The following is a 25,438-nucleotide window of genomic DNA, read 5'->3' as shown; positions in this document are numbered from 1 at the left end:
TCATTAAGGTGATTGATTTCGAGGTTATGGTTGATTTTTTTATAGAATCGTATAAATTATTATTATGCTACAGAGCTCGAGGAATGTTGCATCGTTGTGGGGAAAGGAGTGATCGAAGAAATAGATTACTTCAGATTCGATAAATATGCATTCGTTAAACGAAAATGTTAATAAAATTGCAAATGTTCTTCTCGTTCGCCAAAAATTTGTCATTCGTTTTAAGGTTTTAATACGTAGTATCGATTTCGTTCATTTCCTTTTTAACCGGCGTGATGCTGACATCTGACGACAAAGAGTCTAAACAGCACCGAGTAAACCGAATTTGGCGCGTAAAATATTTACAAAAAAGAAACCAACAAATGTAAATGATATTTGTAATGTAATAAATTGTAAAAATTTAGAAAATTTGTGTTACGGAATGCCATGATTAATCTGCGGTTTTTGTCGAAATTCTATATCGAAATGGAATAAAAGCTTGTTTCACCTACTTAATGTTATAACGTGTACTTTACTCTCGATATTCTGTATATTTTGGCATATTGAATACATTCTATACCTTGTTGCACATCCGCAGTGCAGCAGTAACATTTACAGCTTACAAAGTATCAATCCGTTTCAATGCTGTACGAATAAACAAAAAAATTCACTCACCGCAATTGCGTTGTAAACACAGGAATGTGGTATAGAACGACATGTCTCTTTGCGCGTCAACTCGAACAAATTGAATTATCCACGACCTACGCACAACCGCAAAAAAAACGAAACCAATCTTCACGGCTGACCACTGTGATCTGCAACAAGTTGCAATTTGTAACGGTTTCGATTTCTATCTTTAGTTCGATCGATCGATTGATCGTCGCGTCCGAGCTATCAACTGAATTTAATTTCATGTACCAAAAATTATATTGTATTGATAGAAATTATGAAATATATTGAATATATTTGACTAGTTGTAGTTTGAAAAGAAATGTATCTAAAATATTCAAAATATTTGAATACTACATAGTAATTTTATAGTTACAGCAACGAATATAATGTTATACAGCTGTAATTACACCAAATATAGATTTTCAAAGCATTATACACACTAATTATAATAAATACATATTCAAGTAATTAAGGTGACATAGTTGAAATTGATTAAAATAAAGAAATACGTCGTACTACTTACATATAAAAACCAAAATTCAAGTCCGTAGGACCAAGTAGGACGTAGATCGTTCAAATGACATATTATTTCCCAATGTTGGTACAACTGGAAATTCAACGATAGAAAATGACGTTGGTCACCCTTCCGGATTCGATCGCTCTTTCAGTATAACAAGATGGCTGATCAGGTACGTGTGCGATATTAATAATAACAATATGTATCTTTTTTACATTCACCTTCGTTATTTATTAACCATAATTGTTACACAATCAATTTTATCGTCGTAGTTAATAATCGGAGCAAAAAGTTGACTTCTTAAAAATATTACAAAAGAGTTGATAGCATAACCGCTGCACGTGGTTAGACCATTCGAATGCACCGAGTATTCAGGATACTTTGTCATATGCATACGTGTGTAATAATGAATTGTATTTTTGCTTTTAGAGTGAACGTGCGTTTCAGAAGCAACCCACGATCTTTCTTAACCGTAAGAAAGGTCTGGGCCCAAAAAGGAGGAAGCCAATGCGGTATAGCCGCAATGTAGGTCTTGGCTTCAAAACACCACGTGAAGTAACTATCCAATTTAACCGAAAAAATAATAGAAACTGATAATATTTAACGAATGCGTTATAATTTTTTTTTTAATATCATTTTTCAGGCTCTGGAAGGAACTTATATTGACAAAAAATGTCCATTTACTGGTAACATTTCTATTAGAGGACGCATTCTCACTGGTGTAGTACAAAAGATGAAAATGCAAAGGACTATTGTCATACGTAGGGATTACCTTCATTATATCCGAAAATATAACCGCTTTGAAAAACGTCACCGTAACATGAGTGTTCATCTGAGCCCTTGTTTCAGGTTAGTTTCTAGTATACCTCTTCATTATTTTAAAGAAGTTGTAAAAAACATGTGATGATATAGACGACGGTCTTCTGAATTATAAATTGAAGCAGCTTATTCGTCTTCTGAAGAAAAAATAGATGTTGTATTTATCATATATAAAAATCTCTTTTATATATATATATTGTCATTGTTTATTACAGAGATGTTGAAATTGGTGATGTCGTAACGATTGGAGAATGCAGACCTCTCAGTAAGACAGTCAGATTTAATGTTCTGAAGGTCTCTAAAGGAACAGGATCTAAGAAAAGTTTCAAGAAATTCTAAGATTATAAAATTCATAAGCTATGGTTAGTGATGGTGTTAAAAAATTTTTTATATGTTAATGGCAAAAAAAATAAAAAATGTAGAGTGATGAAACTAACGACGGTCTTCTGAATTTATTAAATTGAACGACATTACATCGTTTTCTGAAGATCTTTAAAATACAACTTTGACATACTTTTAAAACAAAGCCCGATATTTTACACTTATTTTATACCTTACAGGGGAGGTTGACATTGACAGGAACAGAAGAGGGAAGAGAAATTACCATCTTCATTTGTATCTTATAATGTTACAAATTAATAAATAAAAACATTTCTATACAAGACTTCTTAATTTACGCAAAATATTATTTTAGTGTTATAAATTTGCAATTAACACGTTTGAAACGTTATAAAGTAAGACGTAAATACGTGTTAAAAAATATATTTTTATAAATTTCAACGAGAAAGACATTTTATCAAAACAATTTTTACATAATTTCAAAGCTGCTTAATAACATGCTTATTGTCGCAAGAGAACAGAATTCTTTACATTATATACTTAATTATAATTATCAATATACAATATACGAATGCATCACAATTGTCTCATAATATCAACATCTTTTTTTTTAACAGCATTGATACAATGTCAAATGTTTTCATATTACATGAATCGTCAAAACATTAACAGAACTTAAAAAGGATACATATGTATCCATTAACACTTTTGTACAAGATCATTACAAATAACTTTGGCGATTCGTATTTTTATACGCACGTTTAATACAATATCGGAAAAAATTCACGATTATTACCACAATATTGTATTAAACAGATAATCACAAAGGCACTATATATTGTGCTATTTAATATTATTTCTTGATTTTTCTTATTTGTATATCATATAATTAAAAAATCTCATTTATACACTTTAAATATCATAAAATAATATCTTCTTACTACTTTCTTGTGAAATATTTTTGCTAGCCATGTAATGACACGCTTTACTTCTTAATGCAATCTCACTTATGTAAAATAACATAGTCACCTATGATTGATTGTTATTGTAAGTTATAACTACAATTATTGCTGTAAATGTTGCTAGTACAATAAATTATACTTATAATAACAGCCACTTGTCTGTTAGAAATCTAACTAATGATTAGTAACTGAATGAGTTTTGGATGAAAATTCAGCTATATAAAGTATGTATATAATAGGTCCTGCAAAACCTAACAATAAAGAAAAACCAAGAAGTTGTGTCCAAGATAATCCACAATCATCACCAGAACATTTAAATGTTTCTGTTAAATGAGAGTTTTTTGTGTTACTCTCTGCTGAGGTAAGTAATTGGTCACATTCTGAATTGCTAGTTTCTAAAGAGTTACCACTATTGAATGATGACAGAGGTTCACAAACTGAATTTAATATAATTGTATTAATTTCTGCCTTTGGCAATTCGATTACAACAGGATTTTTTATCACATTTAATAATGGACCTTTTGTTACTGTATTTTCCATCTCTTCACCAGAACTGGACATACTTACTTTGCTTCTATCTGCCTGGCCACTCTGATGTTGTTCTAAAGTCTCGGTCAATAAAGAAAATGGTTGTATAGGTACTTTTATAAACCGTCTTGCATGTATTTCATTCTCTTTGTGAATCTTGTTGATTCTCTTCAATTCAGAGATCTAAAAATAGAACTTCCCATTTGAGTTCATTGCAATTTATTCTTGATTTTGATCTTTTTTTGTGTCTTTACCGTGCATCTATACCGTAATGCCAATGCTTGTAATGTGTCTTCTGATTTAAGTGGAACATTTATAACTTCCACTTTACGTGGTAATGATGTAGGTTTGTTACGTTGTTGTAAAGGAATATCTTCTTCGTCTCCACTATTTTCATCATCCGAATACAAAAAAACATAATGTGGGGAACCATCCCTTTGATTTCCACGTTGATAAACCATTTGTCTGAAAGAAATTGCTTCGCCATATACACAAATGTGAATATATAAAGACAAAATGTAACAGAAAAGAATTTCCGAGGGAAACATTATTTGAATCATCTTCCAATATATAATATATCGTATGTGGTCTGTCAAACGATAATCTACGATTACCAAAATTATTTATTACCTCACAGCCTCACGCTTCTTTCTTTTTCTCAAATTTTCTTTATTATTTTTTATTGCTCGTTATACGTATCATTCAAATCTGAACGACATTTCAAAACAGGATTGCTATTTAAATCTTGTGTCGATCGTACGTGAGATGTAACTCCTTGCACAAGTCATGCATATGTCTATACATTATATGTACACGCACATACCATAAAGAGAGGTTAGGGTTTCTGTTATGAATTCTGTAGTAACATACAGCAAATTCACATGAAATTACTCCGTGTTATGTGGCTTACAGGATGATTAAATACCTAGAAGAAGGCGAAACTTTAAAAGACAAATCCAAATGTGCTAACATACGTGCAAATTTAAAAATGTGTTTGTTGGAAACGGATTGTTGTAAAATAGTGAGTTATCAAACTGTGCACTTACGGCTATATTAACCTTCATTTATGGTACAAAATAAAATGCAAATTTATGTATAATATGTTTATTTTATTATATTATAGCAAAGACGAACTCCCAAAGACTGTCTTGTAAGCAGAGATCCGTCTGTCCCTGAAGAATGTTACTTATTGCGACAAACATTTTTCGATTGCAAACATTCAATTGTAAGTATACCTTTTCACACTCGACGGAAATTATTTTTTTCATTAAACAAGATTACGCGTGTTATATACCATGTACTTTCTATTTATATATAGCTGCATATGTTAATTTAATAAAATACATCCAACATGACGTATCCCAATGTTGCTTCCACTAGTTGTACCTTATAAGAAATACATATTAGAGTATGATACAAAGAAAAAATAGACTTTTATAAAATGAGCATATGTTCTCTATGTTCTTTTTTCAGAAAGATTTAAAATGTACCCACAAAGGGTTAAATAAATAGAATAAACAAATAACTAGTTAACTTGTTTCTTTTTTTTCAGATTGATGGCAGACGAAGGTTCAGAGGACCTAAAGGCGTCTAATACTTAGTTATACAAATTTAAAACAAAGAAAAGAAACGAACGCTATGTTATACAGTCTGTAAGATGTAATATTAGAAGTGATTTATTACTATTCCGTTATTATTCGTTGTACACGATATAGTAAATCCTATCATAATCGCAAAGTATCAATGTATCGTACAATCTCACCTTTGTCCGACGAAACTGTCAGAATCTGGTGATCGGATCCGCGGATAGAACTCGATTTTCTGATACGATCGGAAAGTTACCCTGAAGAGGCATTACTCCCACGTGGGAGCAAAAGTATTCTCGTAAACAAACTTGTGCAGACAAAGAATCTTTATTTAACGGCGTTTCTCTTTAATGAGACAAAACCAATCACACCTCACATAATCGAGACACGCAGTCACACGCGGTCTTTAAGCCGCGTTCAATCGTACATGTATTTTTACGAGTGTATCGTTTCAGTCGCGATACACGTGGAGATCACAGTAAAATCGCGAGTTTTTTTATTTCTCGTTTGTTCGTTCGTCTTATATTTAAAGGGCATCTTGTTCCACATTTTTGTTTCAGCGAGTACGAAGAGACGTATTTTAATAAGTCATACGCCGTCGAATCCTTAAAAATCTACGTTAATAGATCGCGCCTGCGCAATCGTCCTAGCTATTGTCTGTATGCAACAAGCGTATATTGACTATACGTTTTTATCTTTTGTTTTCTCATCTTTTGTACTACAATGCCGAATCACGCTACTCGTCCTCATCCTAAAATTTCTACGGGCACCTAAGAAAGATCTGATATAAGCTTTTTCCGTGTCTTTCGATCGATCTACTTATTTCTCCCAACGAAAAAAGGACGCGGGAGATCTCTACCCTTTCATCGTTAATAAGACGAATAAAATACAAATTCAAAAGTTAAACGACGACCTTATCGATCGATTTCGGTGTTTCAGCTTCGAAGTCATAATTCATTCGTGAATCCTGTCAGCTGCAATCAAAACCCGCGAGTATCGATAATCCAGGCAAGGATATGTAATATCAAAGGTGTGAATGCAATTAGTAAAAGATATATGGAGATTATGTTTACAAAATGCCCTCGACCAGAAGAGCTTCTACCACGTCAAGATTTGATTCTTCTTCTCTAACTGACCTCGAAAAAGAGTGTGTAGCATTTTCAAAGAGTATCTTTTTTATCAAGAAGGATTCGCGACACCTCATTGCGTTCGTTGTGATATATGCGGTAATCGTTCGAATATCACAGTTTTTCGAGTATACATGTATATGATATGTAGTTAGCGATTTAATCGATAGTCGTCGATATAGTAATAAAAGTATCTCGCAAATCTCTATGTTATGTACATGCAAGTTGCGCTCGTTATCGAGCGTTGCGAACGCTCGCATAAAACGGTGGATGAAATATGTAAAGTCGAAAAATACAAACTGGCCAGAGGCGTAGCTAGACGGGTGTGCAGCCCGAAGCGTACAGATTTATCATCGAGATTTCTCTAAAGCGTATACGAACGTGCCTCCCTCTAACGATATTTTTTACCATTTCGTTGCGACCAGAGATCACGAGACAAATAGATCTCCGATTCTCTCCCAGTTGGCTGGCCATTGAACTCTGGTAAAGGAAGGGCTCGTTTCGTAAAATTGCGAGATTCGTAATAACGTCGGCAGTATGGCTCCAGTAAAGTGGCGAGTAGCGCGTTACAGTCACGCGGAACTCGTTACACCACGATGGTAGATGGTGCGATATAAGAAAATAAGTGACTTTATAAAACCGGGAAAATTCATGAAACGATCAAAGTGTACCGTACAGAAAGCGGACTACCAATATCGCAAAGGCTGCTATTACGACTGAACGAAACGAGCCCTGAAAATCTCCCTCGTTATACGCATGGTTACCGTGTAACCATAAACCTTTACGTTTCTATGTCTTTCGCTGATCAAATCAATCCTCTGGTCATACTCGAGATCAAGAAACCCTTATCGACTAAAGAATATTGCATTTAGTGAGCCGACAATCATTACAAACCACGTTACATCGCAAACTCTAGTCGTAGCGCGAATGCAACGTGAACGAATCGACGCAGGCCAGCCTTTCATTTAATCCACCCTTCGGATACGAACAACTTTACAGAGTAATCCTGTTCTGCTGTACTGTTGTGACTTTGTCGGCGCGTGGTCAGCGTTTCCTGAGGAATCAGAAGCACACCGAGGGTCTGTAGAGACCAGTGTAGCCGCATAAACGGGCGCGTAGCGCTGGCAATAATATCGCCGCCGCGGAGAGATTGTCTTGCAGTTGTGAACATTCGCAGATCAGGAGGTACATCTTGTCACCTTGCGACATGGACTTGTGCAGTGTGATTCGTCTCAGACCCACCGATTTCGGCAAATATCGGTACATCATACGGGCACCTAGAATATAGATACCGTGAAAAGCAACGTCATCAACTGACCATGACCGTTCAAATGTAATAGAATTGTAAGAAATATGAACAGAGTACCGGTCCAGTAGAGCCAGTTCTGCTCAAACTTGAGACCGTCGTCGCCCTCGAACACCTTAAAAATCGAGACAATGTAGCCAGTGGACGGAATCGGTGGTCTGACACCAGGTGGTTCCAGGGGCGGTCTCGCTATGGTAGCTACCTCGTTAAACAGATCCAACGTGTGACTGGCAGCATATCGAAGATCTCGAGGATCGAACTTTCTCAATGCAGCGCATTGGACCTCGTTGTAGAAGTCTACTGGATCCGTATTCTGCTTATTTATCAAGTAGTACGTGATGAACGGAAAATCCGCTGAAATCGATCAAGAATTATACTTGACTATAATCACGAATTCCTCGAAATTTAACTGATCAATCGTCAAATTACGTACCATTTTTTTCCATATTCGTAAGCAGAATACTCTGGGAAGCTGAGGGTGCAATTTCAGCGACCAATTCGGCCGCGGTATCCCGTTGCAGGACCAAGGGCTGAGAAACTGGAGATTCGACCACAGGATCCAGTGGCTCCAGAGGTGTCATGAAATGAGCTAGAACACATTGCTTCGGGTCCTCGACTTCGAGAACCGACAGAGGGCTTCCTGGCTTTTTTTTGTCTGCGATTGGTGCGTGCTGAAACGAGTCAGAATAAATCTGTGATCGAGAATAAGGGTTAATTATCTGCTTTGTTTAATTTCCTGGTTTTATTTGTTTTTACTGTTAACGTGCGATAATAGTAAAAAAAAAAAAAAAAAAGGAGAAGTGAAACAACGTTCGAAACTTAGCGAGCAAAGAGCAACGCATAAATCTGTATTTTTAATGCGTTACCCGCGTCATTTACGTTAAAGCGATGCGTCGTTCATCAGACATTTGTTGTACTCCGCCCCACCGGGTAAGTTTTTGTCTATTTTTACTCGTTTGAGACCGTGCCAGCAAGGTCGTAACTACTCCCCGAGACACTAAGGCCAATAACTCGAGTATTCTGGTTTTAACGAGTGCATTCCCGATTAGTGTAGTTTCGTGCGCATCGTTCGAGTGACTTAAAAGTATTCACTCGACCTTGATACGATCGTTGATACCGCGATAGGATTATTTCACGATCCAACTGCAGATTTTGTTTGCCCAGGAACCAACGATCGATGTGAAGTACCATGTACTTTTTACCAAGCTTCGGTCGGTCGGTTACTGCGTTGTTACAAGCTGTTGATGTTAAACAGACGCAGTGCGAGATGTTTGCATAGCTCCCTGTTACGAAAGACGCTATTGTGAAACGCAAGTGCATGTTAAAACAGGTTTGGATAATCTCGAGGTAACAACGACATAAAAGAAACGACGCAAGAGAATTGTAGACGATTTTAAGAAAATTCTGTTAGTATCTTCGCAAGCAATAAAATAGTGCTACGCCGTCGTGGTATTAATAAACGAATCCCATACGATCTCAAGCCTAAGCGAGCGAATCTACAGGCGCATTGCATAAAAAGTCAAACATTCGTGCAAAGGAAGGTTGTCTGGTGCATTTATTAATTACGTAGAAATTAATATGACGTACCGGTACTCCCGCTGGTAAAAAACGTTCAAGAGAAGCGAGGGGAATGATGAAACAGTCGCGGTCCAAGGTGGCCAGGGAGATTGGTTCGCCACGCGGAGGACTGTTTCCGGAAACCACCAGGGGCGTGTACGCGCCGGAAGCTCGGTTACCGCTAAAGGAAACCTACAAACGCCATACAATTCGGGATAATTAACTCTGGTGACCAGACACAGACTCGTGCACGTACATCCCAACGAATTGGCCTGCTTCGTATCAAAAGTTACCTCCAACTATGTGTACGAATTCCCGCATTTAAAATACGGCTTCTTGTTTCAAAGCTTGAGCATTTTCTACATGCAGCCACTGTGTAAGCGAGTTATCGTTCGAGGAAAAGGCGTGTCTTCGTTGTTACTAAACGATAAAACAAAATTTACTCCCCAAAAAAATCGCTGCTGAAAGGTTTGATATTCTTAACGTCGAACAGTGCAATAGCTCCATTCCGTCTTTTTCCACTTTCATCTTTCTCACGATGAGATCAGACATCCAACGAAGGAAACGTAATAATCCTGCCGCTTTTCGAAATCGTTAATCGTGCTATTGCTGGCAATGCCGAGGCAGCATCACCGTTGTCATACTCGTTCTGTACCGATCGTAAATAGCAATAGCGAGCAACACGACCTCGTGTTTATTCGTGTTTCCACGTTAAGCTCGAGTCGATTGCATTTTTAACAGCACCCTCGAGTAACAAGTGAATGTTAAAGTTGCCGGTGTCGTCTCACGATGTAGGTTAACGCGATTTCTTTCCTTGTTGCCCCGTTTGCCAGCCATTCGTCTGATAACCTCACCGTGATTTATGGCGACAAGCGAAACGCTACTAACCAAACCCGACATTTTCGACAACGGCACGACATTTTCAACGGAGCGAACGCTTTTCTCCGATATTCAGGATAGTCGAGCAAGCTGAGTAAATAGAAACAAGTTGTGGGTTGCTACGCGTGTTATACTACGCAGCTTTAATCATCATCGAATATCTTTGAATTTCAGGCAATTTAGCTTCTTACGATTATGAACTAATTTAATTCTTTGTATCTATTAAATGCTCGCGAAAGCCGATATTTCATAGTCGTATAGCAATCTGCAATAATTCGTCCAAATCTTCCAGATCGCATCGTTAATGAACAATTAATCATTGATGATTCATACAGAAACATTACACGAAATGAGAAATCCTTCTCTTCTAAATAGTATCAAGTAATAACGTTGATGCAGCGAGGGTTGGCTGTATCGGGTTCCCACGCAAATTGCAATGAAACCAACTGGCCACAACGTTACCTGACACACGTGGCGCGTTGATAATTGAAATTATTTGACGACAACGAGCCACGCAGTCGAAACGTAAAACGTATAATTAAAGTTCAAGATCGAGGTCCGGCTATCGATCGGGACACGCAGAGACCACAAATTTTCTTTTGTCCGAGCTGAGAAGCTACGAGGTGAGAAGGTGATTCGTGTGTTTTTTTCAGGATTTCTACTGGTCCCATTGATTTTAGAGGATTTCAGTACGAGCATAGTTCGCTTAGAAATTGATTCCAACATACTGGTAGCCGTTGCAGCTAAGAATCTTCGTCAGAGGGATTTAACGACACAGCAAAATATCTTTCCCCCTCGGCAACTTCAAAATATTTTTTAAAACATTACGAAGAATGAAAGCAAAAAATGGGAATGGATTATGCAAAACTACGAATAATCTCGTTCGATAAACTGTCCATTTGCCAGGTAAATTTCTGCCGACACGTAAAAAGCATTTTGTCTCGTACAGTTCGCGTATTTCACTTTTCGAAGGAAGACACTACCGTTGCGGATGTACATTTACATTCACGGGATCGAAACCGAGTCGAGTTCGTATGCAACGTTATATTCCTGTTGTACGCGTACCGACTTCACGTGTCGTTCCGTCCAAGACGTTGTAAAAGTCTGTCTAAAAGATAGCAAGTCGCTTTACGTTTCACGGCGGTAAACTTTCAGCTGAGAATTTCGAAATTTTCCCGAGTGCAGTCGTAAAACTTGCCGTCCTTCGACCAAACGTCTATGACAACCAACCGTAACGCGCCTTTAAGTGGACCGTGTTTTAATTTATTAAACTTTCCTTTTTTTATTTCTGTAGCTTAACGCGCGGCTTTTCTAAATCGAGTATATCTTACACACTGGTTAATGTTATTCGTCTTCTAAATTACAGATAGACCCGTTCCTGTTCTCAACCGCGTCGATCGAATCAACGCGTCGCAGGGATCTCCGTACATTTCTCTATCGCTCTTTCGGCTCTCTTGAAAAAAAAGTAGAATACAACGATAGACACAAGCATCCAGTGTAACGATCCATCGAGGAATTCGGGTGCGATGGAGAAAGGTTCGGCCGGAACGAGCACAATGAGCACAGGATATCGAACAGAGTTGGCTGCGGCTCGCAGGAAATTTATGGTACGTCGCGAGGATCCGCCTTGGCGTGCAATAAGATAGCGAGTTTGCGTGCCGGCCACGAGGATAGCGTAGGTGTAAGTTTATGCGGGTCGTTCCGTGCATGGCCCCCTCGTTTCCTCCGTAATTCCACCGGGTCGCGAAACTATCCCGCGTGTGCTTCAGTCCGGACTGCCCCGTACTCTCCGTGTGTCCGTGTGCATCCAGCTCGGGGCGTGTACTTTCCATTGAAATATCGTCACGAGTGTCCGGACTGGCCATGTTTCAGGTAGCCACTCGTCGATAGCGATTCGCGGAGTCTCTGTATCGTTCGTGGAACGGGTTACAAGCGTGTAATTTGCAACGGAACAACACCGTCTAGCTCTCGACGATGCTCGTATCGGAGGGAAAAGAAGCGACGCCGCGAAGCCGCTTCCGTGGCTGAGCGTTTTATGTCGAGTGTGTCCTCGAACGCGAGCAACAAGCTTTAATCTAGCGCGATAACGCTACGTATCGTGTCCCCGATTCGTCATCGAACTGCGCATCTATACGTCGACCAGACGAAACAAGATTTACGATTTCCATCGGCACTCGTTTTATAAGGATTCGGGATTCTTAGCGAGACGCGCCAACGTTCGATCCTCGCTCAGTTGGTCGATGTTTTCTCGTTGGGAAAATCCACAGAGTTGATATACGCCGTCTGCAATACTCTGTTCCGCCGTGAAATCGTCGTCCGTGTAGTGGCCACTGATCGGAATTAGGTTTCTACGATTGCCACGGATCTTTGCTCGTTGCTGGTAGTAGTTTGCCGGCTTGAGAGGGCGGTTGATTAAATTTAACCTACATTGCTGACACCTGAACCGAAGTATTTGATTAGACACGAACGAACGATCACACGTCCGACCAAGGTGCATCGATCTTTCGGATCGCATCGACGCGGCGACTGTGCGTTAAAATTTCGTCGAATCGCAGACCGACGAGATTAGAGGAATAACTCGAGTCGCGTCGTCTCCGACCATCGTTAATATCACATCCGGTCGTCTGTTTTACCTTTTAAATCATTGCCAAATCCTTAGATTTGGGTAAATGTAAAGCTAGCAACGTGCGAACGCGTCAAGATACACGAAAAAGAAAATAAATCTCTGACCAAGAGTCTCACCTACCTGTCTAGAAGCGGTTGGCGTCGAGGGTTCCGAGGAATCCTTTTGCTGCGCGGTCTGAGTCTGTTTCCTTCTAGCTTGTGCCCCGGCTCCGGATCCCTGTCCCGATCCACCGCCCCCGCCTCCTCCCCCACCACCCCATTTGATCAGATGAGGACCGGAATTCTTCCTAGGCGGTGGACCTAACCTCTCGGTGGGTTCCTCGGGGGGTGAACCGAGGGCACCGCCTGTCGGTGGCGTTAGAAACAGATGAGTCCGGTAGCCGAAGCCCTGGTGCTCGTGATCGCCCATCGAGGGAAAGTAGCCGAACTCTTTACTGCGTCGGATCGGTGCGCGCGTGCCGACGGCCGATTGGCCGGCGCCGCGCACCACGCCGAATCGAGTCCCCGTGTACCCCAAATTCGTCGGCCCGCAAACGGAGCCGAGGGTCGTTCGACCCTCCAGGCCTCCTCCTCCTCCTCCTCCACCACCACCGAATCCCTTCTCGCCGAAGTTCTTGCGGAACATAAGATTCATGACTGACAAATGTGTGAAACAGACAGGTACAATGTGACAAAGACAAGTAACGAACAGGGAGGAACGTCTGGTTCTCGCGTGTTTCCCGCTACTTTCTTTTATTCTCTTTTCTCTACTTTGGTTTTAATTTTCTTATTCTTATCTGTTTTCTGTTCACCGTAGCACGTGGTGGCCGAGCGATGTAATCGTTTCGAGATGTTTTCAAGTCCAAGGAGTAGTTGGTTTTTTGGAGCTTTACAGCGTATGGAAAGCAGCGCCCCGGTGGTGGTGGTGACGGTGTTCGACGATCACGAAAGCGTTCCTAGGCAGCTTCCCTACGTTTAACCGTGTTTCTTCTCTCAGTACCCCGTACGCGATTCCGGTTTCTTCCGTCTTTACTTTCCGACGTGTTTCTTTTTTTTTTTTTTTTATTCGTTCACTTTTCACGAGAGAATGAAACGAGTCCAGACCCGCACGTTCTCGTCGATATTCTTTCGATAAGCCAAAGAACCGTCGACGTCGAGCTTCGGTCGCGAGAACAACGATCGATCTGAACGATTACACTTGTTCGTTGAACCTTCGATTTCGAAAACTTGCCGCGAGGTAACGCGATTAATTAGGAAAGGACCGAATTTTGAAGGAACTCGACGCATCCTGATACGTTCGAGTCATTTCGTTTGTTAAGAGGAATAGATTCGCTTTGCCGTCGCTTTCGTCGTTCTCCCAGCGAACTTCGAAAACGAGGATTTCTCGTGTCTAACCAATCGTCGGCAGAGCGTAAACTTTTATTCGTGCTACTTTACTCGTCCTTCGGAATTACCCACTAGCCTCATGCACAGCTTTTCTTCTACTTTTCTTTCGACACGGTAGCGACACGCGACAACTTCGTCTCGAGTTCGGTCGCTGAAAGAAACGCGATTACATCGACTGTTCATACGCGCCACGAATCTCGTTTAATCGAAAGCCCTACCGCCTTGCTTGGCGTACTCCAAGATAACTAATTTCCCGATCTCTTTCTCCGTCCAGTTGGCGAGTTACCATCGTACGTCCACCTGAACCTAGCATTTCCCGCCCTCGTCCAAGTATCGTCCGATCATAAGCGAAAAAAGCCCAAGATCATGCGGAATGAGATCACGAGAAGAACGCAACGATTTACAAAGTTGGTCGAGCCAACCTGTGCCGCGAAGACGATTTAACCACGCTCGATTTAGCTCACCAACAAACCTCAAGGTCTAGAATTATAATTACACCTCGGCAATAACGGTATCGCGTGTCACGCGAGAATCGCGGATCCTCGTTTACGTTCTAATAAAGACACGTTACCCATGTTGGATCCAACGGCGACCCTTCGATCCTCGTTTGCCCGTCGAAACTCGTCGGAAACTCGCGCGATCCGTCTCACGCGTCATTCGACCAGCACCGAATCGTTCACGACTCGCGCGAAATTTCCAGTATCGCGAGACGACGATTTCCAAGCGAATCGAGAGACCGTGGTTGGATTTCCTGATACGAACGCTACGTCGCGACACGTCGTGACCCGTGACGTCGAGGTACAGGCAACGCGGACATGCCCTCCATGCACAGGGGAGGACTGTTTGGCCGACCCTGCGACGCTGACTTTAATACTCGAGCCTTTCGATTGATCTGCCGCAGCCGCGAGGAAGACTGTCTTGTCACGATAGCGTTCTCTGTTTACGGCGCAGTCGGTGAAACGGGAAACGGCAGAGGCGTTCGAGAGCTCGATACCTGCGACTCGACCTGCAACGTCGATCGTAGATGTGCGAACCTGGCTCCTACAATATTTGTTAACAGGTTCGATCCGTTGCAGCTGTTTGAATAATTTTCGTCGATCGTGTAAGACCGATTTGTTCGAAAAGAGGATACTGGGGATAAGAAATTGACAAACTTTAGTCGAAGATACCGTTTCATGTTTCCTGAAAACTGTGCCAGATAGGGACGAGGTCGTTGTGGAAGATTCAAAGTTTATTATTCGAGTTTAAACGTTGAATCCTCCGTAAGCAGAATTCTTTTCGCTCGCGAGACAACATTTTTTACTTTGCCTCTGAATATGCTAATCGTAACAGATAAACGTTATTCAGTTTTTGCGAGAATGCACGTAGTTCGGGTTGCGCTCAGCCAACTACGCGTTTAAACGCTGTCGTACTTCGTACCGTCTTACAAACTGCGCGCGATTGCTGTCATTGCGAATAGGTTAAAGGATATATGGCGAACAATTATCCGTGCAGCAATTTCTATTTTTTAATCGAAACATTTAGCTCCTTAAGAAGCAGCATTCGTCCGCTTCCCTTTGACTTTCTAAAAACGAAGTCACAGTCTCCCTAGCGAATGTTTCGTCGCGCGAAGAGGAGAATCGAGTCCTTTTCTTCGCGAAACGCGTATTCCTTGTGCTCCATCGGACAAAATACCTTTGACATTGCGAGCTAGTTACCTTTTGCGCATACAAAAGAGAAGCATTGAAACGCGCGATTACGCTCGATCTTACAATTCCGTTCAACTGGGGCAGAAGTAACGAACATCGCGAACGAAGGACCTTCTTCTTCCTAGAACTTGGCGCGGTGTTTTACGAACTGGTCTGCGGTCGATGGGTAACAGTTCGGTACGTCGCGTTACAACGTTAGGTTGGAGAAAGTCGCGAGGCAAAACGAACCGTGTTTTTTCGTGCAAGTCGAGAGTTAAAAAGGGGCCGCGTCTTAATTCGAGGTTGTTCGAGCTCGACGCTTCGCTGTGAGTAAAAAGGTACACGACTGTACGATCGCGATCGTAACGAAGAGCCACCTTCGGTTGCTTTCGTTTGTCTGTCAAAGAAAGACACCGTGCGCATACACGCCGGCCTTCTCAACATGGAAAGCGAACAGCAAGCAACAATTATCGGTTATCGGCTACGAAGAACGATCGTTAAGACGTTCAGTGCCGTCATACATGGTCCACGCTGAACCTTCCAACAGCTACGCATTCAAATAACGAACAGGATGAGTCACCAGGACCAGCTTACTGGCATTAATCTTATTACTATGATTTGCTTCTACGTCTACTCAAAAATACAGAGCGAAGCGTGTAAAAACAGTGAACCAGAAGGATAAGATTCCTGGCAATCGGTACTTTGTTAATATATCGTAGTAAACACGAAACAAGAATAGTCGAGTCGATGATCGTGAAACTCGACGATCAACGTACATATAGCTATATACTAGGATTTCGAGGTAAAGTAGGAACGGAGGCGTCGAATGGCTGTCCAGGTGTACACGGGTCTACTTCACTGCGGTCTACAGGGATTGGAACACAGCGGAACAGACGCACGAGCACATTTACGAGCCTGGAGTGGCACCGTTAATCGTTCGTTCGACCATAATAATTCCACGCCACAATTCACAAAACATGACGAGATACTTGGTTGGTGAACTTGTCCTCACGAGGTAGTACCTGCTGATTAGTCCGCTGCGTGGTTGACGGACAGGCGACGCACAGGTAAACCGAGTTGCGGAGTTACAAATCAAACGGAGAAGTCACACAGAGAGTCGCGATCGCGAGACACACGTGTGTCGGCTATGCGCTAGATCGATGCGGTATTGAAATATTCACGGGTGGACGGGTGTGGTGGTGGTGGTGTGTGTGTGTGTGTGTGTGTCGCGCAGCGTCAAGGTCTTTTGTCAGCCAACGCTCGTTATCTCCGACCCTGGTCACCGTGATTCTTCCTCGCCGTGCACGTACGTACACCGTGTTGCCTCGGCCTGTGTTTCCGTCGAAGCTCGATCGCGGATAGGATCGATCGATTTGACGCGCGACCCACGTGTCCTCGTCGATTAACTTGCCGGAGAGCGAGGGTAGCTTCGCCACGCGACCGACAGCCTCGCACTGAGCGTGCACGAGGCGTCGCGACGCTGACCAGGCCCGATGACGTTGCGTTGCCTGCCCGCTCCACCGACTTCTCTTTTGCGCCGCTTTCGTTAGCCGATGCTCGAGGAAATGCACCGAAATTTTCGATCAGCGTTGGGTGCTCCGATCGGTTTCGACGCCTTTGTGGAATACTACAAGTTGGATCGTGTCTTATTTCTTGAAAAATACTGCGCGTTGCCTGTAAACGCCATAGTTGTTGCCATAGTTGACGCGTCGTTGACTGCGTGAACCTGGTCCGCCTACATCCTGGCTACTACGCGTTCTTCGCAAGCGACGTGGGAAAATTAAATTCGAACACTTGCGACGCGTTAATATTATCGATCCTTCTAGCGATAATCGCGCGTATAAAGTTATTCTCATGGGTTTTGAAACGTCTGTGAATATCGAGTTTACGTTCCTTGCGAGGTATCGCAGCTCGAATCGCTTTCGGTTGGCACTGGTTCTCGAGCACGAGGCGTCGCGACACACGCCAGGACTGCGAATAACCGAGGTTCTTGACGCGCCTGAGCAACGTTGCGAGCTCGTTGCGCGAATGCTTCTACGGCTCTTTTTCTCGATGGCAAAATGGGTGCGGGTTTTTATCGAAAACTCGAATGCAGGCGAATCTTGAGAAAAATCGATAATACGCACCAAGGAGAACTCTTTTCGCTATTTTATCCTTTTATAAAAAGGACGTGGAAAGTTTAGACATGAAACAAAACGATTCTTTTGGACCTCTGCCACTTCGAAAAATTAACTAACCCCGTTACGCGAATATTATTAGAATCTACTTAGCGTCATCGGCGAAAAAGTCGAGGGATTTCGTCGAAGGTTTCTTTGTTACAAACTGCTAACTGCGAGAACCAACACGATCACGCGAAATGGTAATAATTTCTTTACATCAACGAACATGGCGAACTTTCTAACATTCGCGACTTCTCCTGAGACGCGATACCAATTTTAACCACGGAAAATGGTACGTGACATGGTTTCATTGAGAATGTAAAATGTGCTCTCGGTACTCAACGTTTTTGATATCTGGTACATGCTCGAAATGCGCGATAATCGTTGGAAGAACGTGGCGATCGTAAACATCGAAATTTGTTTCAGGCGACAAACGGTGTCTCGTTGGAGCAAAACGACGTGAGAAATAACTGTTATTGCGGAGCTGCTGTGTCTCCAGCCGTACAAGGAGGAAGGAAAGAGAAAATAGTCGATACGTGTATCGAAGAAAAATATTTATCGAAGTTATAACAGGAATTCTGCTCGCTTATGAGAGAAACTACGTTAACTCGAGAGGAACGTGGATACGGAATTAAAAGATCAACAAGTGTTCCATATAAATTTAGTTGCGCGGAGAACGATATGCAATAACAAAAAGAAAAAAAAAATTGGCAGCTTAAAACACGACCAATTTCCCAACTCCAAACCTGCGATATTCTCTCTATGATTTCGATCCGTTCTGGTTAACGTACAAATTTCACGAATACGCGAAGCTGCGTTAGAAGTAATCGAACTACCGACGAAACTGGTTCCCTTTCGCGAGATTTACGATGACAGAACGTCGCTATAATTCAGAATACCGAGCGTGACTGCACCAGTCTGAATAAAAGAGCGGGATTTCGATAGCGACGAAAATCGCGGCCGTCGCATTTTTGGCAACAGTCCTTTCATCCGTCTTGGAATCTCCATTTACGAGTCAGTGAACACGACGAAAACGACGTATACTGGTCAAATTTGGAATCGCTTCTTACTCGAACTTAAACCGAAATTATCTTTCTGATTAATAGCATGGTTTTTATAGAAATTTACGAACTCCTTTCCAAATTGGCAACACTTTATGCGGTGATAAAGAATCGCCATCAGATTTATCGGTATTTGAAGAACTGGCCACGGATTATACCGATCATTATATCCTCGTTACCTAATTTCCAACGCGACCCACCCTCAGGGAACAGTTTTACTATGGAAGATCGAATGGCTGATAGTAACTGATCGTCGATTACGAAGGCGTTTCCGTGAAACGGATTTTGTGTGTACAGAGAAGAGAACCGCTCGATCGAACCTGTGGACCTGGTTCCGAAGTCTGGCTTTCGATTTGCCGGATGTCTGTCTCGCCATCGCCTTCGACTTATGCGGATTGTCGATAGACCTTCCTTTCGTCAAGATTATGGCTTTCAAAAGAAACGAACTATTTTGTGTTTTTGCGTTGTACATTCTAAGATTCCGGACGATGTTCGAAGGATTTCCAGCGAAGCTTGAATCGACGATAAGCGATCGATAATTTATAAAAGGGATCTTTTTTCTTGCAAATAAACCTTAAGGCAAAACGAGAGTGGAATAAACGAAAACAATGTTCGAGGGAAAAAACGAGAAATTTCATAGACGTTGCGGTTTGATTAGTCCCATTCACGAACGATGGAGTGTTACTTTTCTCGAGGAAGAAATGCCGGGCTGCGCTACTGGTTCGACTACTGGCGTATTCTACTGCGAGGCACTAACGAACAACGCCCCTATTTGTAATTAACAGGACAGCCTTGGACGCATTTCGTGTTTCTTGCAACTCTCTCAATCACCTGCCACGTTTTATTCTCACGATCGTTCGTTTGCCTTTCCAACATATTTCCTATGAAACAATTTCCGCCAATTACTCTCTGTACGATTTTTCTACTAATTAAAAGAAATACGGAAACGAAACGGAAGATGACACGGATAGTCGATGACGGGAAAAAGCAAATGATCAATCAGGTAGATATTATTTACATCGTGTGATCGGCAAAGCTTATTCTTGGCATTCGTTGCGAGACTAACGTAAACGCATTAACACCGCGTTGGCGGTAAGACAAAAACTATGAATACTTCAAGGTGGCTAATTTAAGGGAACCGGCGTACTGTGCGCAAGAGATTGGCAAACAGAGAATCGGTGGAATCAGCCGTCGATCGTGCAATGTCACGGCGATCGATCCTCAACTTTGATATCTAAACGATTTCGTTAATCTTTGTAATGTTCCATGTTTTTCAACGATCGCGACTCTTTCGCACAGATCCGATCGTATTCGAGAAATCGAAAGAAGGAGTGTCTTCTTGACCCGTCTACACCCTCTGCTCGAGACATATATCTCAGATGGTAATAAAGTTTCTTTCCTCACGACCATTCTTGTGAGCATTCGTCGTTGTTAGCAGGAAATAGCTTCGCAGCTAATAACATCCGTAGCGTTTAAACGACCATTGGAAGAAAGATTCTTCGTCGTTAGCGTGTTCTTCTATTCAAAATCGATCCCTACGAGGGTTCGCGAGTGCGTTTCTCGGTGGAATATTAGCCCGACGGAAACGCGGCACTAAGTGGCTCGACAGTGACGACTGCGAGGAGTTGGCAACTTCTCGTAACTTCGCGGCGCTCGACATTCTACTTAGGCGTTCGGGCGAAAGCAGAACGGGAGGAGCATTAAACTTGAACCTCGAGGTTCAACGTTTATCGTTTGCTAATTTTACCGCGTGAGGTCATTTCAACGATGTTAACGAACTTCTAATGCGATTTATCGTATTTTTATGTCATTTCATTTCCGACAACTTTTAATTCATTCCTACGATTTCCGCCACTATCTGCTCTTATTGCTCTTTCGCAATCTTCCAAATGATCCACGTTTATCAAATCGCAGAGGGTGGTAATCATTTTTTGGAAATATTTCCGATCTTCCTGACTTTGTAATTGGAAGTGAAACACGAAACGGTCGAGTTATTTTTACTCGGCGAATTATTCGATAGAAAATGTAAAGCTCCTCCTGTACGAGCAAAGGGCAGGCCATACGTGGTCATCGATAGTCACGAAACTGCCATGAAGTTCAAGTATTCATTGACTGCACACCCACTGTACAGAAAATTCAGCGTTTTGCGTGCGCGTTGCCGTGTGTTGGAAATACGCGTTCCACGAGCGAGGCATAAAATGTCGTCGAACAGTTTGTTCGAACAAATTGCCCGACGAATTTCAAACGAGTTGGCGTTTACGAAAGCCACGTCTGCGCGTTAAACGGCACGAAAAAACGCTTTTTATAAACGGCACGAAAAAACGCTTTTTATAAACGACATCGAAAAAGTATTCCGGAACGTGATAACCGAGCAAAAACGAAAATGAGATGAAAAGTAGCGACGGAAGAACGTAGAAGGAACAGCGAGTGACGTTCGCTCTGTCAAGAAAAGATGAGCACGGAGACATTAGGTTTTTACGTCAGCACGGATCCAGTCAACTTCGGATAGAAAACGCGAAATAACGTTCGAAGGGGATTCTAAGACGATGTCGAATTATTTTACGATATCCTAGAAATATCCGATCGTAGGAAATATTTGTAAACGCGTGGCGAGAGGTACGCGATCGATGGAACGTTGCTTAAAATTTTAAAAAGTCGTTAGACTGAATTCTTGAAGGAAAAGGCAAAGGGTTTTGTAGAAATACGCGTGAGAAATATTCGAGACTCTGTTTGTTGTGTATTGTAAAAGTATTTGAGATATTTCGACTGACTTTTTAATTCCATTTTGTAATCCGTAGATCGTATTGGATGTTTCTACAAGCTAATGTACTTAAAATTCTACTTCCAAAGCTCGTATCGTGGTTCTTCGAATGAAAAACTTCGAGCAGTAGCCTTTTTACATCGAGAATTTTGCCGAACTCTTAGAGCAAAAGTTGGAAGATATTTTGGTTATTAATCACGTTTCTTACACTCGTGCAACTATCAATCTTTCTTAGAAAAATCTACCAGTCACGAAGGACGTAAAATAGCGAAAAGATCATACATCAAATTTTGAGAATTTCTATCGAAAAAAAAAAAGGCAAAAGCGGGGAAACCACGTGGAAGAGCATTATCGACATTCGAAGTACAAATTAACGAGGAAACTTTGCGATAGAAGCGAAATATTCAAATATCACGAGCACGATTGATAAAAAACTTATACTTGCAATACTACTTATAAAACAATACTTTGAGGAGAATATAGTCACGCGTATCTCTAAATATTTCTATTAACGATCAATTAATTCCAAATCTCCAGATCCACGAATAACTTATTCATTTTTACGTGATCATTGGTTGACATTAGTCGCTTAACATCCATTTTATATTCGTTCTGTATATTCAACCGCACGTTGTAATACAACGTCCAACTAACGTCTAACTTACTTTTTCTTCTCCTCAAGTTTCTCCACGAAACACGAAACGCCTTCATCAAAGGAGCACCGTTCAAAAGGAAAAGTCGGACCAGCTCGTACGTAAAATTCGATTTGTTTTCGCGAAACCAACGAGTACAGTTGGACAGTACACGGTGCAATAGCAACGAATCGATACCGCAACAGTTCGCGAAACCAACTCCGATCGATTCCGCTCTGGTTCGCTCCCCTACGCTTCGAAACGCTCGAGGAGGTAAAATTGCAACGCAAATACCTCACCTGCGTACTTTATCCGCATTCCGATAGCGCGCGTTCGACCTTCGCCGTCGTCAAGTTCACGTCGCGTTGCTTCCACGACCGCGTGCTATTTTCAGAGTCGAGTCCAACTCAATCGAGACGTACCCGCGCCACCTTTTGCAATTTTGCATCCAGCCCCGCCGTAGTTCCCATCGCGTCACGTGCAAAGCAAACGATCAACTTGTTTGTCGAAGAACACCCCGCGCATCTTCCAATCTATCTGTTTCCCGATCCGTTCGACCTGTCCTCGACTGTTTGTTCTTTCAAGCCTATTTTGTTCGTTGAACTTGCGGTTACATCGTTTTGTCTGATTTCCGTGCGATGAGAGTGACACGATGTTATGACAGACTCGTGTTTTTAACGTGTTTATTCTTACGAACTACTATATTAGTACAGGATATTTAATTTATTAGTGGAATATTTGATCGCACGTGGCGAAATCGTTAGGACACCGTGAGAGAGTCGATGTTTGGAAAAAATTGCAATAGATAAAGGTAAAGAGATTATAAGGAAAATTATAAGGAAATCTTCTTTCGTTTAAAAGAAATTCGCTTCGAAGAACACGCCACGCATCTTCGAATCTATCTGTTTCCCGATCCGTTCGATCTGTCCTCCGTTGTTTGTTCTTTCAAGCCTATTTTATTCGTTGAACTTGCGGTTACGTCGTTTTGTCTGATTCGTGTTTTCAACGTTTTTATTCTTACGAACTACTACCATTTACTTTATTAGTAGAATACTTGATCGCACGTGGCGAGATCGTTAGGAAACCGTGAAAGAGTCGATGTTTGGAAAAAATTGCAATAGATCAAGGTAAAGAGATTATAAGGAAAAATATAAGGAATTCTCCTTTCGTTCAAAGGAAACTCGTTTCGAAGAACGAGTAAAGTCGAGCTTCATCGTACGACAGCGCGTATGTATAATTGTACGCCATCTACACACGGTAAACACAATACGGTTCTGCTAGATAAACTTTCATCATAGCGAGGAACGTTCTCAATTTGTACCGTTGACAATGATTCCCGTCCGACGCACATAAAACGAGACACGAGCCAGGCATTGTCTGAGACGCTCGATAAAAAGTCACGGTTATTGTTGAAAGAACGTGCGTGGCAAATAACATGCCCGCAATAATTCACGATCTCTGGAAATTCAGGAATGTAGCACAAGCGCTTCCTCGTTATTGCTCTCGGCTCCAAATGATGAGATAAAATCGCGAGATTCTTCGGAACGAAACAAGGATTTACCTTTGGGAAAAGTTGCGTCTGCTCGTTGTTCTAAATGGCGATCTTGCAGGAATGAATCTCGGATGAAGCTCCGTACAATATCGGAATTTTGGAAAATTCCTAGTTTCAAGCGCGTAAGTTCGAATATTGCGAGGACGCAGCCAAGAATGCAACACGGGAACGTAAACTTGGTGGAAAGAGGAAAACCATCGCCGACTGTTTCGATACGGTCGTTTGCTCGGTTCAACAAGTAGTCATAAAACAGACGAGAGCTTAACAAGGCCGGTACTCGGAATTACGACCCTGCATTTATCGTTTGCCAGAAATTTGGAGACCAGATGGTTTCCGGTTTTCTACCAGCCATCCGAACTCCGTTATTCTTCTCTTCTAGCTATCCAATTGAAAAAATGAATGTTACCTAGATGAAATCAAGATCGAGTCTTTCAACCAAAGTCCTTGAGCTTTTTATTCGGACCTTTTTAGACTATAAAATTTATCTTTGTAAAGAGGTTTTAAATGTTAAATGGAAATACGTCGATCCAAAATTTCATTCGCCTCTTTCCTTCGGTTACTTTCGAAACCTTCAAAATACCTAGCACTTCGCGTCGATCCAGAGCTTCGACACTTCAAAGAGCGCAAAGAATTATGGCTCTTGGTTGAATTTCTAATATATTCGATCGAGCGTGTCATTTTTTCTTTTTTTTTTTTCGCCAACGAACCGTGAAGCGTCTGTGCATTGCGCGCGAACGATGACAAGAGCCAAAGCCGTTAACCTCGATATCAATCAACTTCGCGTATCAGTCTGTTACGTTCACAATCGTATTTCACGTCGAGAGATATTGGGTGGTCATAATTTTGATCTATTTTACGCGATGACGCTGTGAAGTGAAAATTCGCGCAAAAGTCCACTGTAAATGAATAAATAATCCTCGATGATCTTGCCTTCGTTCGATCATTTATCAGCGCTGATCTAACGACTACGAGATTCATTAAACAGGTACGATCGAACGGATTAAGTAGAATAAATCGTCGTCACGTACTGGTTCCCATGACCAGAACCGTGACCAGTTCTTTTATCCTCGATCGCTTATTTAACCAGTGGAGGAAAATCGAGGGCCAATGTCGCGCGATATCCAGTACCATTTTTTCTCCCTTTCACCGTTCAGAAAACTACGCAGCACACGAGCTGCGTGCTCGAGGAGAAGACAAATAGCACCTGTTAAAAGGCGGACCAGATTTATCAATGCTTCTAAAGGTTGGCAGGATACAAATGAAAGAGATCTCTCGATAAATCGTGCAACGTTCAAAGTTAAGACATTCTACGTACGTGATTGAACCATCGTGCGCATGAAAATAAGCT

General features: G+C 41.7%; 4 protein-coding genes across 10 annotated transcripts in view; 2 read left to right on the top strand and 2 right to left on the bottom strand.

Moving 5' to 3' along the window:
- The first annotated feature begins 1,182 nt into the window (after positions 1–1,182).
- Positions 1,183–2,650, top strand: LOC117230928 (40S ribosomal protein S11). The gene is made up of 5 exons (XM_033488851.1): positions 1,183–1,337; positions 1,595–1,720; positions 1,809–2,014; positions 2,200–2,346; positions 2,545–2,650. Exons 1-4 carry the CDS (start codon positions 1,326–1,328, stop codon positions 2,321–2,323), a joined length of 468 nt encoding a protein of 155 aa, XP_033344742.1. The 5' UTR covers positions 1,183–1,325; the 3' UTR covers positions 2,324–2,346; positions 2,545–2,650.
- Positions 2,651–2,730: 80 nt separating this feature from the next.
- On the bottom strand, positions 2,731–4,602 carry LOC117230925 (lysM and putative peptidoglycan-binding domain-containing protein 3). Its single transcript, XM_033488841.1, has 3 exons — positions 4,444–4,602; positions 4,068–4,278; positions 2,731–3,996 (listed from the first exon to the last, which is right to left on the bottom strand). The coding sequence occupies exons 2-3, from the start codon at positions 4,272–4,274 to the stop codon at positions 3,460–3,462; spliced, it is 744 nt and encodes a 247-aa protein (XP_033344732.1). The 5' UTR covers positions 4,275–4,278; positions 4,444–4,602; the 3' UTR covers positions 2,731–3,459.
- Positions 4,603–4,618: 16 nt separating this feature from the next.
- LOC117230929 (cytochrome c oxidase assembly factor 5) lies at positions 4,619–5,553 on the top strand. The gene is made up of 3 exons (XM_033488852.1): positions 4,619–4,834; positions 4,937–5,038; positions 5,366–5,553. Exons 1-3 carry the CDS (start codon positions 4,727–4,729, stop codon positions 5,405–5,407), a joined length of 252 nt encoding a protein of 83 aa, XP_033344743.1. The 5' UTR covers positions 4,619–4,726; the 3' UTR covers positions 5,408–5,553.
- Positions 5,554–5,707: 154 nt separating this feature from the next.
- The window catches only part of LOC117230920, a 30,313-nt gene continuing 10,582 nt past the window's right edge, over positions 5,708–25,438 (bottom strand). For 3 of the 7 annotated variants that reach the window (XM_033488832.1, XM_033488834.1, XM_033488833.1), the window contains 5 exons: positions 13,015–13,238; positions 9,420–9,581; positions 8,266–8,524; positions 7,893–8,186; positions 5,708–7,803 (listed from right to left, as the gene is read on the bottom strand). In XM_033488832.1, the coding sequence (XP_033344723.1) occupies positions 7,589–7,803; positions 7,893–8,186; positions 8,266–8,524; positions 9,420–9,581; positions 13,015–13,238 (1,154 nt within the window). In that variant the 3' untranslated portion in view covers positions 5,708–7,588. Of the gene's footprint in view, positions 7,804–7,892; positions 8,187–8,265; positions 8,525–9,419; positions 9,582–13,014; positions 17,551–25,438 lie in introns of those variants that run through there. The other 4 variants (XM_033488835.1, XM_033488829.1, XM_033488830.1 and 1 more) reach the window with 4 other exon arrangements.

The sequence above is a fragment of the Bombus vosnesenskii genome, unplaced genomic scaffold, assembly GCF_011952255.1.
Source record: "Bombus vosnesenskii isolate JDL3184/JDL3185 unplaced genomic scaffold, Bvos_JDL3184-5_v1.1 scf7180000013270, whole genome shotgun sequence".
NCBI lineage: Eukaryota > Metazoa > Arthropoda > Insecta > Hymenoptera > Apidae > Bombus > Bombus vosnesenskii.
Note: the sequence above shows the minus strand (reverse complement) of the source record. Positions and strands in the feature narration are given on the sequence as shown.

Coding starts and splice junctions, on each gene's coding strand:
- LOC117230925 (XM_033488841.1), bottom strand. CDS start 4,274: ATGGTTTATCAACGTGGAAATCAAAGGGATGGTTCCCCACATTATGTT. Junction 3,997..4,067: donor CATTACGGTATAGATGCACG/GTAAAGACACAA, acceptor TTCTATTTTTAG/ATCTCTGAATTGAAGAGAAT.
- LOC117230928 (XM_033488851.1), top strand. Junction 1,721..1,808: donor GCTTCAAAACACCACGTGAA/GTAACTATCCAA, acceptor ATCATTTTTCAG/GCTCTGGAAGGAACTTATAT. Junction 2,015..2,199: donor CATCTGAGCCCTTGTTTCAG/GTTAGTTTCTAG, acceptor TGTTTATTACAG/AGATGTTGAAATTGGTGATG.
- LOC117230929 (XM_033488852.1), top strand. CDS start 4,727: ATGATTAAATACCTAGAAGAAGGCGAAACTTTAAAAGACAAATCCAAA. Junction 4,835..4,936: donor AAACGGATTGTTGTAAAATA/GTGAGTTATCAA, acceptor ATTATATTATAG/CAAAGACGAACTCCCAAAGA. Junction 5,039..5,365: donor TCGATTGCAAACATTCAATT/GTAAGTATACCT, acceptor CTTTTTTTTCAG/ATTGATGGCAGACGAAGGTT.